Raw genomic sequence first — 14531 nt, 5'->3', positions numbered from 1 at the left:
AAGTTCAGGATTTTCAAATAATTTAAGTCTTCTTTGCCATGAGACACTGTGTAGAAGGTGTTTGGCCCCCAGACAAGAAAGTTATCAAGGCAGGCGACCAAGAATTGAGCCACAGTCTCTGTCCACAGACAATTCAGTAGTAAGAACCTAGGAGTGTCTTGAGAAAGGAACACTCTTCATAGCCTTTGAGATGTCCTATTGACACAGCTTCACATCCACAATGAGTCAACATCTTCCTGCCCTTGTACCCCACCACCATTTTCCTGGCTCTGACAGGGAAATGCAACAAGCACATGGATGCTCCTAAGACAGGCACAGATTTGCCTTACCTTACATTTGCACCCACTGGTAGCAATTAAATGAAACATCTATTCAAACTTACACTTCAGTGTTCTTTATTTCACTTCTCCTGTACAGTTACACATCTCACCGGCGCATAGATGAAGTTTAGCTTCATTTGCGAGTATCAAAAGCCATCTTTCTCAAAACCACTGATATTTAAATGCATGAGAAAGCTATGTGAAATAAGAACACTGCAAAGAAATAAGCACAACCCTGCTTTACACCAGACGAATTCACATCAGCAGATCTTGTGATTTTGACACCATTTTACCATTCCTTTTTGAGACCATTTTGTTTTAGGAACTGAGGAGTTCTGATCTACGTGACTGGAGTGGACCCGAGACAACACTAAAGTTGAGTCAAACAGAACTATTATCTGTGTCTATTTCTATTTAGATAAGAAGGAAAATGTCAAATTACTGCCAAAATGGGAAGTGTGTCAAAACTAAACCAAGCCTTCCTCTTTGTGCAGTAAAAGGCACACAAACTTCTGCAGGCTTACCAGAAAGTCGTGAAAGAAGCAAGCATCCTCCCCCCACGTAAGGATAACGTGCCATGACCACTTTCATTTATTGCAAACATAACTCTCTCATACACACTGCCCCTATTTTTTTCAGCCAAGGAAGATGATTTTTTCTAACAAAAAGGTTAAAAATGTCTAAGTGATAGTTACCTTGTGTAAAATGCAAGAGATCCAGGGGATTCCTCTCCCTCACCCTCTCCTGACTTACGCTCCCCCACAGGACCACGCCAGCGCTGTACTTTCCTCAGCCTCACAGGGTGACAAATCACAGGCCCCTGCTCCACAGTTCAGTGTTCCCAAGTCGTGGCAGGCTTCCAGCTGCTGCCTGTGCATCCTGCTTCCCACTGAACCAGCCCTGCCAGTAATGGGTGCATTGGCAAGGTCAGTTCTGGTGAGCCAAATTACTTCACACGTTCCAAGCTTCCAAACTGATAACTTAGGTTAGCAACTTGTGTCCTTAAAATTTTTCATTGATTTGTGAAAAGGTGATTCTTATTTTTTTATCTCTAAGTAGTGTACTAAATGACAAAATATTCCCCCTACATAAAAACTTCGGCAACAGAGGCTTTTTAGTTTACTTTGACAAAACAGGGGCTATTCTTTGAGTGACTGGCTCCAGTTAATTTTTACGTACAAAAATAAATCCTCCCTCATGGGACATTTTATCATACTGATGCTTAGAACTGTTTAAGTGATTAGAAATGTAAAAAGTGAGGAGACTCTTCCGAATACAAACATACAATACAAATAACATTGTGAACTGGTAAAAGCCCACGCGTGCACAAACACAGACCTCGATATCTAAATGCTCTTAACTCCTTTGAAGCTGTATTAACATCTGTCATCCACTCAGTGTGATTTTACCATTAGAGGAAGCAGCAATGGTGCTTTTAAATCTGACTATGAAGAGAGGAAGCAAAGTGTGGAATTACATTCCATCCTTATGGAGCAAGCACAATGGCTGCTTCTTAAGAACTAGCACTGCAGGGCTGATGAACACACTGCTGAAGTGGATGCCAGCTGTGTTAGCACTGGTGCAGGGAATCTGCACCACAGACTGAAGTGAGGCTAGGAGAGGTGGGCAGTCTTTATGGAAACAGCACATATTCTGGGTTTCCATGGAGTAAACAGTGAGCTTCCAAAAGCTCCATTAGCACTGAACATTTTAGGATAATGTATGTAAGAGTAATTTCCTTCCAGTAAATTGTTCATTTGCTCTGAAGAGAACAGCTGTTAGGTAATTCTGGCCATTCCTAACCAATTCTAGCACCCAAAATCCTTTAAAAGAAATGGATTTGCCACTGGACAGCTGATGTTTCTTGCCATGGCCAACTTCACTCCTGTAGTCGTGCTAAAAGCCACATCCAATCAGCCTGGCGTTCAAGAGGAAATCAAACCCTGCTATCCCTTACTAACCAAGCACCTAAACGGTTGTGTTGGCTCAGACAGCTTGGCAGAAGCACACTGCACCAACCTCACCTTCACCAGATGCCAAGTAGCCTTCCCCCCAACTTGCTTTAACTGACAATATGCAGAAATCATAGGGTTTGCTGATGTTACACTATTCCAAGATTTCTGACAAGTGTTTACAGCTGTATGAATTAGAAAGTTTTTAAATCTGAGGAAGTGCCAGCACAATGGAACTGAAGTACTGTGTATGCTGCATTGCCCAATTTAGCAGAAGTTTAGTTTCAGTTGCTTGTTGAAGGTTATGTGTAATTCATCTCTATAGTGCATTTTTGAGTGGAACTAAACACCAGGGACCGGATTAACTTTGTCACGTTTCTAGTTTTGCCTGTTCTAGCCTTTCCAGTCACCTTAAACTAGCACGGTAAGAACTTTGCATGGGCTTACATTTTAAGACTTTTAAGGAATTAAAAATTACAAAGAATTTTCAATAACCCACATTTACAGCAGATATTCATCTCAGTGCATTTCCTAAGAACTAATTTACAAGTAACAGCGCCAGCCTGGGCAGCAGTATGGTAATATTGAAAGCTATTGCCAATCACACACTTATCATGCACTGAATAAGATGATATAATCTTTGACATACATACAAGATTTAATAACTAATCACTTTGTGTGGCCCAGCCAATAAACATTACATTTGAACTGTAATTTCATCTATCCTTATTAGGTTTTAATCTATCAAGAGTAATCCATTGGCTCAGTTGCATTAGTGATTCCTGCATCTTGACTATCCATCTCCTCAAGCTCCTCAACAGAATTTCCCTTTTGTGCTTTCGACCTCGCACGGAATGTTGTTCCCACAAAATTCACCACGTTACCATCAGCTGGTTGGATGTTCAAGCGCTGGGCACCAGCCGGCGTGGGGAAGGCCTGGGGCACGGCAGCCTGCATGCTCCCAGCTTTGGCGGCTGAGCCCGCTGTCTCTGCTTTCCTTTGAGGCGGCTCGACTGACGCTGGCTGCTCCGCACTCTGATCCCGCAAGTGTCTGTCCATTGACGCCTGAATAGAAGAGACCATCTCCTGCAACTTCTTCCTCTGCGCCTCAATCAGAGTGGGGTCAAGCTGCCTGCTGTCTCTCATGGTCACGACGCCCGGCGCCATTCGGATAAGCTCACTGTTAGCAGAAGCAGCTGTGAATACAGAAGGCTCAATTTTAGCAGAAGGACTGAAGTCCGTTTCTGTGCTATGCTTTCTTAAAAGTGGTGTCTCCCTGGCTCTTTGATCGTGTTGTTGACTACTGGATGCAGTTCCTAGGGAATGGCCCTTGCCCTGAAAGGCAGTTATGTTATGTAGCTGTTCAGATTTCTTTTTCACTACTCCACCACTACCCAGCTTCAGCATCCCATGGGAAGGACTCGCTTCCCTGCTTCTCGAAGCAGCTTCTGCTCGCACTTGACTTAAGGCCTCTTTAACCAACTCTTCAACGTCAGGACCGATGGGGAAGTGCCCAGCAGCATCCACGCACAGCTCTAATCTGTCTTCAGCTGCATTGTACACAAAGTTTTTACCAGGCAAATGTGGAAAAGTGCAGTGCTTGCCATCGGCCAAACCTGTGAAGACAGAAAAGGTAGTTATTTAAAGTGCTAACGTGTTTTAAGGCATGCTCCGAATCCACAGTATTTACTGTATTGAAACTTACTGCATCGACCATGGAAAAACAAATACACCAGAACTTACTGCTGTAGGATAAAAACAACTTAGGCTTGTGTGCCATTGGACAGCAGTCACCCCAGAGAGGCTGCTGCCTTCAGTGGTGACTCTAACAAAGAGATAGGACTGTGGCCTTACTAGGTAAAATAACCACCCTGCTGGGACTTGCAGTTCCAATACAACAGAAGTTAAAGCAGTAGTATATGCTCACAGGAACAAAGCAAGCCAAACACCATCACTGCCACCAACACTTCCCAGCCCAAAACACCACCAGAAATTGGCCAAAGAGCACACTTCAAACCACTATCTGGAGAAGCACTATTGACGAGCACTTCCATACTAGATAGCATTGCAGTAGGATTTCAGGGTGTATAACTGCTGCTAAGCTTGAGGATTTTCAAATTTATTGTTTGTCTTCTTCCCAGAGAGGAAATAAGTGTTGCTACATAAACAAAAGCATTTCAAGCTTACCATGGTCAGTAGTCCTGGAGATTATAACTATTAACCTTTACGAAACAAACCTGAGACACAGTATCTTTGATATGCTGCTTGTGCCATTGCACCGATCTGCTAAAATTGAGAATTCACTAGACAAATATAAGTTCTGAAGCTGCTCTGTGTAAAAACTGGGCAACATTTGTTTTGCCAGTTTATCATCATGAAATAGAAAATAATACTTTCAACTCTGTCCCATGCAGGCTGTGGTAAAAGCTGTGAGGTGTCACTTCAGTGAGGACAGCTTTCTGCCAGGTAAAAACTGATCTGCAGGTGAAAATGTGGCTGGAACAACTCTCCTCACTTCAGCTCTATCAGCTATGCAAGGAGAGCTAGAGCAAAACCCTGTTTTTAAAAAGTGCAAGGAAAATTAATGGGATCTTTCCTCATGTTCTGTTACAGTTTTTGAAGGAAAACATCGAATTATGCATAAGGGAAAAAACACAACAAGCAAACCCTATTTCTGTGTATCAAATACAATGCAATCAAGAGAAGTGTTCTGGGCATCACTGAAAAAGGTCACTCATCATTTGAAATGTTATTAAACTGTTCTTACACTGTTGAGCCAACTGACCCATCTCACTCATCCCCCACAGCTTCTGATTCACACACTCTACACTCACACATTCTCTACAGAGAATCTACAGATGAGATTTTTATTTGGAGAACTTCAGACACACAGCTCCTTTCTTTACACACCCAGGGGAACCAATAACCAAACAGCCAAAACATACAAAACAGAACCAAATCTAACCCCAAACACCTCCCCAGCTCACTTACCCTGAAGAACATATTTTAACTACATAATTTATCAGCTCAACCTTCGTTTGCAAGTGAAAGAGCTGTACAGCATCTATGACAGACCAAAACTGCTTCTGAAATCACCATCCTGAAATCTCAAAATAAGGTCTTACACAAGATCTACTACATCAAATTGCAATTAACAGGTGCTACACTTGGTAGAAAACTTTGTTCCTAATGTGCACTATAGCACTGGCATTATTACATTAACCAAAATATTACAAATAGGTAAGGAGCTTCTTTAAGTGAAACAAAATAGCTAGATTGTTGCACACTGAAATTAATGTGGAAACTCAGTGGTTCATAAAACATTGATATCGTACAAGTATGTTAATGCTGAGCAAGATACACAGATGCACAGGAATGCAATAATGGTCGAATACAGAATATCATCTCCCACAGCCTCAGTTCTCATACTGCCATCTGGAAGAAGTGACCCAAGTCAGGTATTTCTGGGAGTTACTGACCAGCTGTGTTTAAATCCCCCAGATTCACTTTGGATTCTCAGCTCTGGCTACTCGGTATCAGTCCACAATTTCCTTTCCATCAGGCACTGTTTAAGCTAATTCACTTGCCACAAACACTACACCAGTATTTGCTGCACAAGGGTAGTAAAAGAAAGAAAACTAGAAGAAAAAAAGATGTGCTGCAAGACATTTGTAGGCTAATTCTATTGCCCAGGCTAATAATTCATGCAGTATGAATATTATGTATCTACTAGGAAGCACACTACAAAGATGAACTGCTTATCTGGAAAGTTTACCAAAGTATAACAGGAATAGGTTCTGTGGTCTTCTCTATTTGATCTTTCCAGGGGAAAAAAAAAAAAACACAACCAAACCAAAAACCAACAAAAATCAGTTGACTTACTCAAGTTGTACAATTCAGGAAGTTTCAATGGAGATATATAGTTGTAGAAAAAAATACCAGAAGAGACTGAAGTTGAATGAACTAGTGTTGGATTCTCTAGTCTTAAACTCTTTGAGGAAGCATAATTAGTTCCACAATATTATGAAAATGTACCATGGTAATAAAATAAAAATATATTTAGGCTTACAAGTGACTCAATACCAATTTACCAGTTTAAAGATTTGAAAACAGAGGAAGAAAGGAATAAAAACAAACCCCCAAAATACCTGTGGTTTTCTTCATTATGCTGTAGAATACTCCACCCTGCTGAAACAACTGAGGAAGCCCCTTTGCATAAGACCAAACATCTTCTCCTGTAGAAATCAAACACAATCATTAAACATCTCTATTTTAACAATATAATCAATGGCTGAAAATGTCACTCCTTGAGTTAAAAGCTGAATCCTCACTCTCTCCCATGCAACTACAAATTTGAATTTTTATTGCAAGTTTACAGAACAGGAGCCCAGGACATTGAGAAACTTTCACAAAAACTTACTATTGCCTGCAGTCAAATACCCAACATGCTCTAGCACCAAGGTTCTGAAATTCAGTTTGATCCAAGCCACAGCTCCCTGCTCTCTGCCAGGCCCTACACACCAGTCTCTATTCCACTCCTACCCATGCTTTCAAGACAGAACTAGGACATGACTAACACACTTCCAAAATTCAAGCACATACCCTTGCACATGAAAACCTCAACCCTCTATCCGTCCACCTCAAAAAATCAGGTCTCAGCTCCCCAGCTGCCACCCAGCAGCCCTCGGGCTGCACCTGGTCCGCCCAGGTGGCTGCATGGAAGCTGCCTCTGGACCTGCTTTCCTTCAGGGTTAGAAGCCAAACACCCACCATGGGGCCCCAGCAGTCCTGGGGAAGAGGCTGTTTTCAGAGATGCCAACAATGGCCTTCAGGTGTAACAGCCTTAAATGCCACTGAGAGGAAAAAAACCCCTTAGACTACATAAGGGAAGTAATATAAAGAACAGAAAAACTGGGTTACAGTGGCAGAGTATCAGTGACTTAACAGCAGCTGCTAAATCAGTTCTACATTTGTATCTGGACCCTTCCCCTCGTTTTGCTAACCACTTACCTGCTTCAGAGATGTGACATGTCATGTAGCTATCAAAGCAGTACAAACCAAAAGCTCTGATAAATGCCATTATCCTCATGCAGAAACAAGTGCCACAAATGTAGATTTTCTGAAAAAAAAATCGCTTTTCCCACTTTATTTCAAATATTTGGGAACACACTAAGATATTTTAAGTAGAAACTGCACCATCCTTCAGGCACCAGAATCTCAATAATCACATCCCTCAATTTTCTGTTCAAATTGAAGAATATAAAGAATCAACTGAAGTTAAGTGCCCTTACCACCTGGAGTAGAGATAGCTGGGATGTGTAAGGCTGTAATAAAACATTAGCCACCAATATTTCTTTTCTTGATGTTAAGAGCAAAATAAAAGTAAAAAGTTACTTTTAATAGCTTCCGCATACAGCATATAGGGCACATCCAAATCCCTCCTCACATCTCTTCACTGCATACCCACCAAAGTAACTGTGGCTACTCTCCTATCCCACCTGCCTCAGGTAAGAGCCTGTTTCACACTCCCAGCAGTGGCATCACCTGCTGCATTACACTCTGAAACCCTTCAAGCCATGCTCTGACTTTTCCTTTCCCCTTCCCTGACAGGCCCAGGGCTCCGTGCCCTCCCCTGCTCGTCTGTCCCTCCACCAGAAGGATTCTGTCCTCACCTCTCCACTTCAGGTGTTACTCAAGTCCCAAAGTTCTCTCTAAAGGTAAAATGGATTTTCATTGTGTTTTGTCTTTAGATATTTTAAAGAGAGGAGACCCACATAATACAACTCATTTTAAATGCATTCCCTTGAACCACATATGCTCTGGTTCACTGCATTCGTTTGCACGTCAGGCTCACAGTTTTGGGCTTCACTTCCCAGCAAGAACAGCCACGTAACAAACCAACAACTACTCTTCTTTAATATGATCTGCTGAAGAAGGAAGTCTTGTCTTTTGAACTCATCCTGATAACTCCTGTCTACATACTCGCTAATAAATTTGACACTGCTCTACAACTCTCACTGACTCCACAAAAATAAAAAATGTTTTAAAAAAATTAAAAGGAGTAAGGAAAGGGATCTCAGGGGTCTCAACAACTTTCTGAAAGGAAGTTGGAGCCAGGGAGGAGTCGGTTTCTTCTCCCAAGGAACAAGCAATAGGACAAGAGGAAACAGCCTCGAGCTGCACCAGGGGAGGCTTAGGTTGGACATGAGGAACAATTTCTTCCCCTGGAGGGTTGTCCAGGCCTGTCCCAGGCTGCCCAGGGCAGTGGTGGAGTCCCCATCCCTGGAGGGGTTTCCAGGCCATGGAGATGTGGTGCTGAGGGACATGGTTCAGTGGTGACCTGGCAGGGCTGGGGTAACAGTTGGACTCGACCTTAAAGGCCTCTTCCAATCAAAATGATTCTGTGATTCTCTTTTCCTCCCCCCTGTTGCCACCACTGTTCCCTCCCCTTCAAACAGCTGTATGGAGGGAGGACAATCACTACTGATAAGACTCTCTCTGAAGTTTTTGCTATTTCAAAAGGGACTTACCACTACCCTGCATCCCTATTCTCATTTAAATTCCAAAATGCACATCCCTAGACACAATGGCTTCTTAGCACCTTTCTGTGGCTCCTCATTTCTGCCCCAAATCTCCCTGGTGCTTTAAATACTGCCCACAGGAATCAACGTAACCACTACGCTGGTAAGTAGCAGCACGGAGCAGTCAAGTCTAGGGCAGCCTGGGGAGCCACACGGGGGCTGACCCCACACCAAGGGCTCTGATGATGCTGCATCCAGCCATCCACTGATACTTGAAGAGCTCCCTTCCCTGCCATGGGACAACCAAGAGGCTTTTAGAAGCAGCCCAGTTTTTACACATCAGTAGACTTCTCCAAGGCAAGATGCCCCGTTTGATCTGGGGGTGATTTTCCAAGCCTTGCACCAGAGAAGCACTCCTGTTTAGATCACCTTTTGTGACAGGAACAGGACTCCATGCAGGAAAGTATGAAGAGCAGGGCTCACGAAACAAAAGCCCCAGCCACGGAAAGAAACACAAACTACCCATGCTGTTTGGATAAAGAGATCTCCGACTGGACACCACAAAAACCCACAATGACAAATGGACTTTCCCAGCTCAGAGGAACCAGTGTGTGTGATTCCACTAAACTGCCTTTGAGGTTTGCACATTTTTGTTGCTGCTTGGGTTTTACTGTTTGTTTTGGTTTTGTTTACCATGGCAGTAAGATGTTTACAGGTCACAAGTTAATTTGTGAGATCATTTAGCTACATTAAAAATCCCTGCAAGACACTACACCAGTACATTTACCAAAGAGATGATGTTCTCTGTGCTGTCCCCACTCCAGAACACGCTCCCTCAGGCCAGACCCCAGCCCCTCCACGGGAAGGTACAGCAACACACGGAGACTTCAGCTTCACGTGCTGCCAAAAATGAGCAGGCGCAGACAAACCAAGGCCACTGGAACCTCAGAACCCTCACTTCATAGAGCAGAGAGGCCACACAGAAGTGCAAAACAAATCCAAAGCTCAGCTGACAAACACAGGCTACCAGGAACTACAGCTGGATTTCAAACAAGCTGTTTAATTGCAAGCAAATCCTGGTATCAATACATTTAATTTAACCCTGGCTATTCTGATTTCTTGCCTACTGACAACTTCATCAATGCAAAACAAACTAATCAAAACAGATTTGTACTTGGCTTGCACATATCCAGAGTAGTTCTGCATGGGTGTAATTAAATCTGCCTTAGAATACAATGTTTTAACTATTTTAATATAAAATTGCAATTCCTTTAGTGAATTCAGAATGAATGGTTAGAGATGTCTGAAGACACACTTTCACTATGGGCTTTGGGGGGAAAAAATAATTATGTCTGGCCCACCAAACTATTTTAACAGCATCTCCCCTCTACAGAGCCTAATCTGGCCATCCTACGTGAATATTTTTAGCAGAACAAAGTTACAGCACGAGCATGTGGGACAAGCTGACTCTCAGAACTCTGCAGCACTCACTTTTAGCAACACAGACACATCATTGAGAAACACTGAGGCTTCTTGTCCCAAAAAGGCTGGTTACACCACCTGGGGGAATGGCCACCCCAACACTCTTAAGGAAGTGGAAGGACTTTGGAATTTATATTATTAGAGTTTGTTTCCTCACTGAAAAATTCCATTTGTAAACAGGCAACTGTAATTTTTTTCCACAAGTATCTTTAAAGGAAAATGAAGCCCTGACGAGCAAAGTGATTATATAAAAATAGCAGCTTATTCAGTAGCTGCATAAGTTGTTATAACTGGTTGGTTTATCATTTGCTGCCACTTTTAATTCTATTAGTAATGCAAAATGGATGCAGTCAGAGAAGGGTGAGGTAAATCCTGTTCTAACCTGGGCTTTGAAAGCAGAACCTAACGTAGTGATAGTCAAAGACAAAAACTGATTCTTGAATACAAGATCAGCTCACAGTTCGTGGGGAAGTACCTGTAAAAAATGACACAATTAACGCTGAAGTAACTAGAAACACTGATATGCTTTTAAAGGGAGCAAATTAAAGCACACTTTCAGCAGTATTTCCTGAAAACTCTCTTTTAAGGTTCACCTCAAAATTAAGACAGCTTTTAACCTTGTACTTTCCCTGCACTTTGGAGCTCTGGTGTCATTGTCAGCGTGATGAGGCGGCCAGTGATTCAGCACGTTATCTCGCAAGAGACATGGGAGTTAAACAATCAAGCTTGGAAAAGAATCAGAGTTCTGCTCCATGAACTTCTGACACACCACTCCGATTACATAATGGTTTCGTTTCTAAAACATCACATGCTTTAGCCATGCCAAATCCCTCCAGCAAAAGAGAAGGCTCCCACAAAAAAAAAACCCCTGTAAACATTACTATTCAACATGTTGGTAGAGCTACATGTAGGATAATTACACTTCTGCTTCCTGCCACTAAGCAGCAAAACCAGAAACCTGATGAAGAAAGTACACAAACGAAGGTCCAGGTCTCCTGAGTCCAAATATGAAAATAAAAACCACAGGCACCTGAGAAAAGTCCTTGGTCTTGAGTGATTAACAGTGAGTCAGGCCTATATGACTGACAATTTATAGGCATGGCTTTACAACCCTATGTCCACCTTTGGGATATAATCCTTTTGGGATTTAAGTCTGTGTTCATACTATTCCATTTTTTTTTCTCACCTTACATTCTGAAATAATACTTTTCAGGGCTCTTTAAAAAGACCAGATCTTTGCTTAAAATTAGCAGATTAGCCAAGGAGACAATGTTGTGTTGATTTGTTTAAACCAACACAACTCCCTGTGTGGAGAAATGCCAGGGCTTCATCCTGATACCAAGGTGAAGAGTTTGGTCCTCTAACTTGCAACAAACAGATTATCAGCATCCCCTTCTCACCTCTGCTGTGAATTTACTTCCTGAAACTTGAAGGAGATGTAGCAGAAAAAGAGAGCATGGAGCTCACACACATACACATCAGATGTCTGCAAATGAGAGACAGGATAAACAAACAGCCAGGCAGCAGAGAAAACCAAACAACTTCTCAACAGCAGTTTTTAACGGAGGACTTCACAGCAGAGAAAGAACCTGTACCTTGTGTGTACACACTGTAAAAAGTCACAACACTCAACAAATCACTGACAGGATGTTAAATTGACTTCTAATAGGAGAATAAAGAAACTGACATTCTCCCTGCTTACAGGAAAGAGAAAAATGTAAGTGTAAAACACCATCTATTACTTAAAAACACAATTTTAGCATATAACTTGAAGGTGGCCTTACCCATTAGCGTAGCTAGAAGACAGAGAGAATACATCTCCTTATCGACTTGCTCCTGCAGCTCCTTTGACGAGATCTTACTCGTCAGGGCGACGTCCTCGTGCTTCACGGCGTGTGCCGAGTGGGCCCCAGCAGGCTGCCTGCCTTCCTCCTTGCCCTTCAGGATTTCTATGGCGACTCTGTCGCCGTGCTGCAAAGGGACAGGCTCGTTCTCCATGCCTTCTTTGGGAGGCAGCAGCTCTTTCGGAGGAAAGCCATAGCGAATACATTGCAGGTAGGGAGGAATATCGAATTCTCTCGCTACGCTCTCCTGCAGTTCCAAGAAGGTGGTAGTGCACTTCAGGGTGAGCATCGACTGCCTCCCATCACTTGTGGTTATCCGGATCTTCTTCTCTTTCGCAGACGTTGGAGAGTAGGGGGTCTTTGTTGGTGTAGCAGGTGCGGATGACGGCCCCTCCCGCACAGCCCCAGGAGAAGCAGCCCTAGGTTGCCCTTTGTGCTCTTGTTTCAATTTTTCACTTTTCCGTTTCTGCATTATGGAAGCTTGGTCTGCAATGTTCTGCTGAATAGTTCTTTCAGTTTTGCTCATGTTCAGCTCCTCCTTGTGCAAAGTTTTTGTCTTCTGTCCAGTCAAAATGATTTTGGTTGGAAGCTGTGACTCTAGCTCTTGTCCTTGCTGTACGTCAGCAGCTCTTTGGGCGTGAGCACCATCAATATTTACAGGGGTATAATCATCAGGGTTCTTTTTGGCGGTTTGATGCAATATTGTGTTGACAACTTTCTGAACCAGAATCTCACTACCAAACTCACCAGGGAAATGCTTGGTAACAAGTTTCATGGCGACGTCATACACGTTGCTGTTCAGAGATGCGTCGCTTTCATACTGGAACCAGTAGACTGTCTCTCTCACCACTCTTCCGCCCCATTCTAGAGTAATAGGAAAGGCTTCGGGGAGATTATCGTACTCTTTACCCTCCCAGTAGTGCTTGAACCCACAGCCACACTTGCCACCTACAGACCTGGTATTAGTTCTGTCCCCGTCCAAGTACGACACAGATCCGTCTTCTCGGACGCGACGCACCAAGTTACCATGGCACCAGTTGCAAGCAGTCAAACTGCTCAGGCTGTAGTCGGGCACCAGCACGTCCTTCGCAGGGTTGTAAGAACACACCAAGCTGTTGAGGGGAAAGCTGTAGTTTTTGTCCGGCCGCAGCTGGCCGTGGGTGCTTTTTGCCAGGTTGTAGAGCTTGCCCCCAGGCGCCAGCCACTCTGGAGGAACGTGGTGCTCGGACAGGGCCCCGCAGATGAGGCACCTGTGCAGGCGGTGGTCTGTCACCGCTTTTTTGGCAGCTGCGGTGACTTCTTCAGGCTGGACTCCTATTACACCCGTCCTTCTGTAGAAGTACTGATGCACATCAGCCACCAGGCTGGGATGGATACCATGTTTACTCATGAAAACCTCCTCCATCGCAGCAACGAGCCTCATCAAGTACTTATCTTGCAAACTTCTGTCTCCTCCAATGACACAACCACCATCCTCCTCTAACTTGATGTACTTTTTGATGAGGTCTTGAGGAACGCCCCAGGCTTTAGGAAGTAGCTTCCTAGGCAATTTAGGTAAAGCTGCACCTTTTATTCCAACTAGAGGAATATAATGGTTACGTCCTGAGCTACTCCACGCGATGCAGATCGGCTTGTTCAACATGCCATCTTTCCCCATGCATTTCTCTAGGGGTATCAGGCCAGGGAGGAACGTCGCTGAATAATCTCCAGAGCTTCGCATTCCACTCAAGGAGTCTAACAGGATGATAGGCCGGTGGAGCACGTTGGCCAGGCCAAAGATGTGAATGTTCCTAAGGCCCATGGGCACACCTTCCGGAGGAACAAAGAAGGGGTCACATTCATTGATAATGTCCTCCCACTCCGCCACGTCGATAAAGTCATGGAAAAGTGCCTTGTAGTGGCTCAGATTCTCCTCAAAATGCTTCTTGAGGTTCTCCCTCAGAGCATGCCAGAACAGCTCCCTGCCAACAAGCGCCCGCGAGACTGCGTGGACGAGACAGTGGCCGTCTCCATCCACGTGGACAGGAATGAGGCACTCCTGGCTGTTATTGGCCTTCTTGATGTCCTCCAGGGTGTCGTGCAGGTAGGTGAGGCTGCCGGAGCGGTCCTTCCCGTAACCGATGGTTTCGACGTGCTCCGGCTCGATGAGGAAGGCGCGGTCACCCAGGAGGGAGCAGTCGAAGATGTCTCCCTGGTTCATCTCCGTGAGCAGCTTGGCTTTCCCGGTCTGCTTATCCATTCCGTAGCGGGCCAGGATGGGGGCCAGGAGCTTGCAGTGGTAGTTGGAGAGGCCCATGACTTTGACGAGCTCGGTGTTCCTGCGGGGCGGGCCGGCGCCGCTGACGCCCAGCAGCGCGTTCCGCAGCAGGTTGTGCAGCACCAGGTCGGGGTCGGTCACCTCCTCCACGGCCA

General features: G+C 44.2%; 1 protein-coding gene across 1 annotated transcript; it reads right to left on the bottom strand.

Moving 5' to 3' along the window:
* Nucleotides 1-2384: 2384 nt before the first annotated feature.
* VCPIP1 (valosin containing protein (p97)/p47 complex interacting protein 1) lies at nucleotides 2385-14526 on the bottom strand (the record flags this gene model as incomplete). The annotated part of the gene is made up of 3 exons (XM_008935428.1): nucleotides 2385-3888; nucleotides 6421-6507; nucleotides 12060-14526. Coding segments are annotated over 3 exons (3426 nt in total), but the record flags the coding sequence as incomplete, so codon positions are not given.
* Nucleotides 14527-14531: the final 5 nt, after the last annotated feature.

Source organism: Merops nubicus, unplaced genomic scaffold (assembly GCF_000691845.1).
Source record: "Merops nubicus isolate BGI_N331 unplaced genomic scaffold, ASM69184v1 scaffold30662, whole genome shotgun sequence".
Taxonomy (NCBI): domain Eukaryota; kingdom Metazoa; phylum Chordata; class Aves; order Coraciiformes; family Meropidae; genus Merops; species Merops nubicus.
Note: the sequence above shows the minus strand (reverse complement) of the source record. Positions and strands in the feature narration are given on the sequence as shown.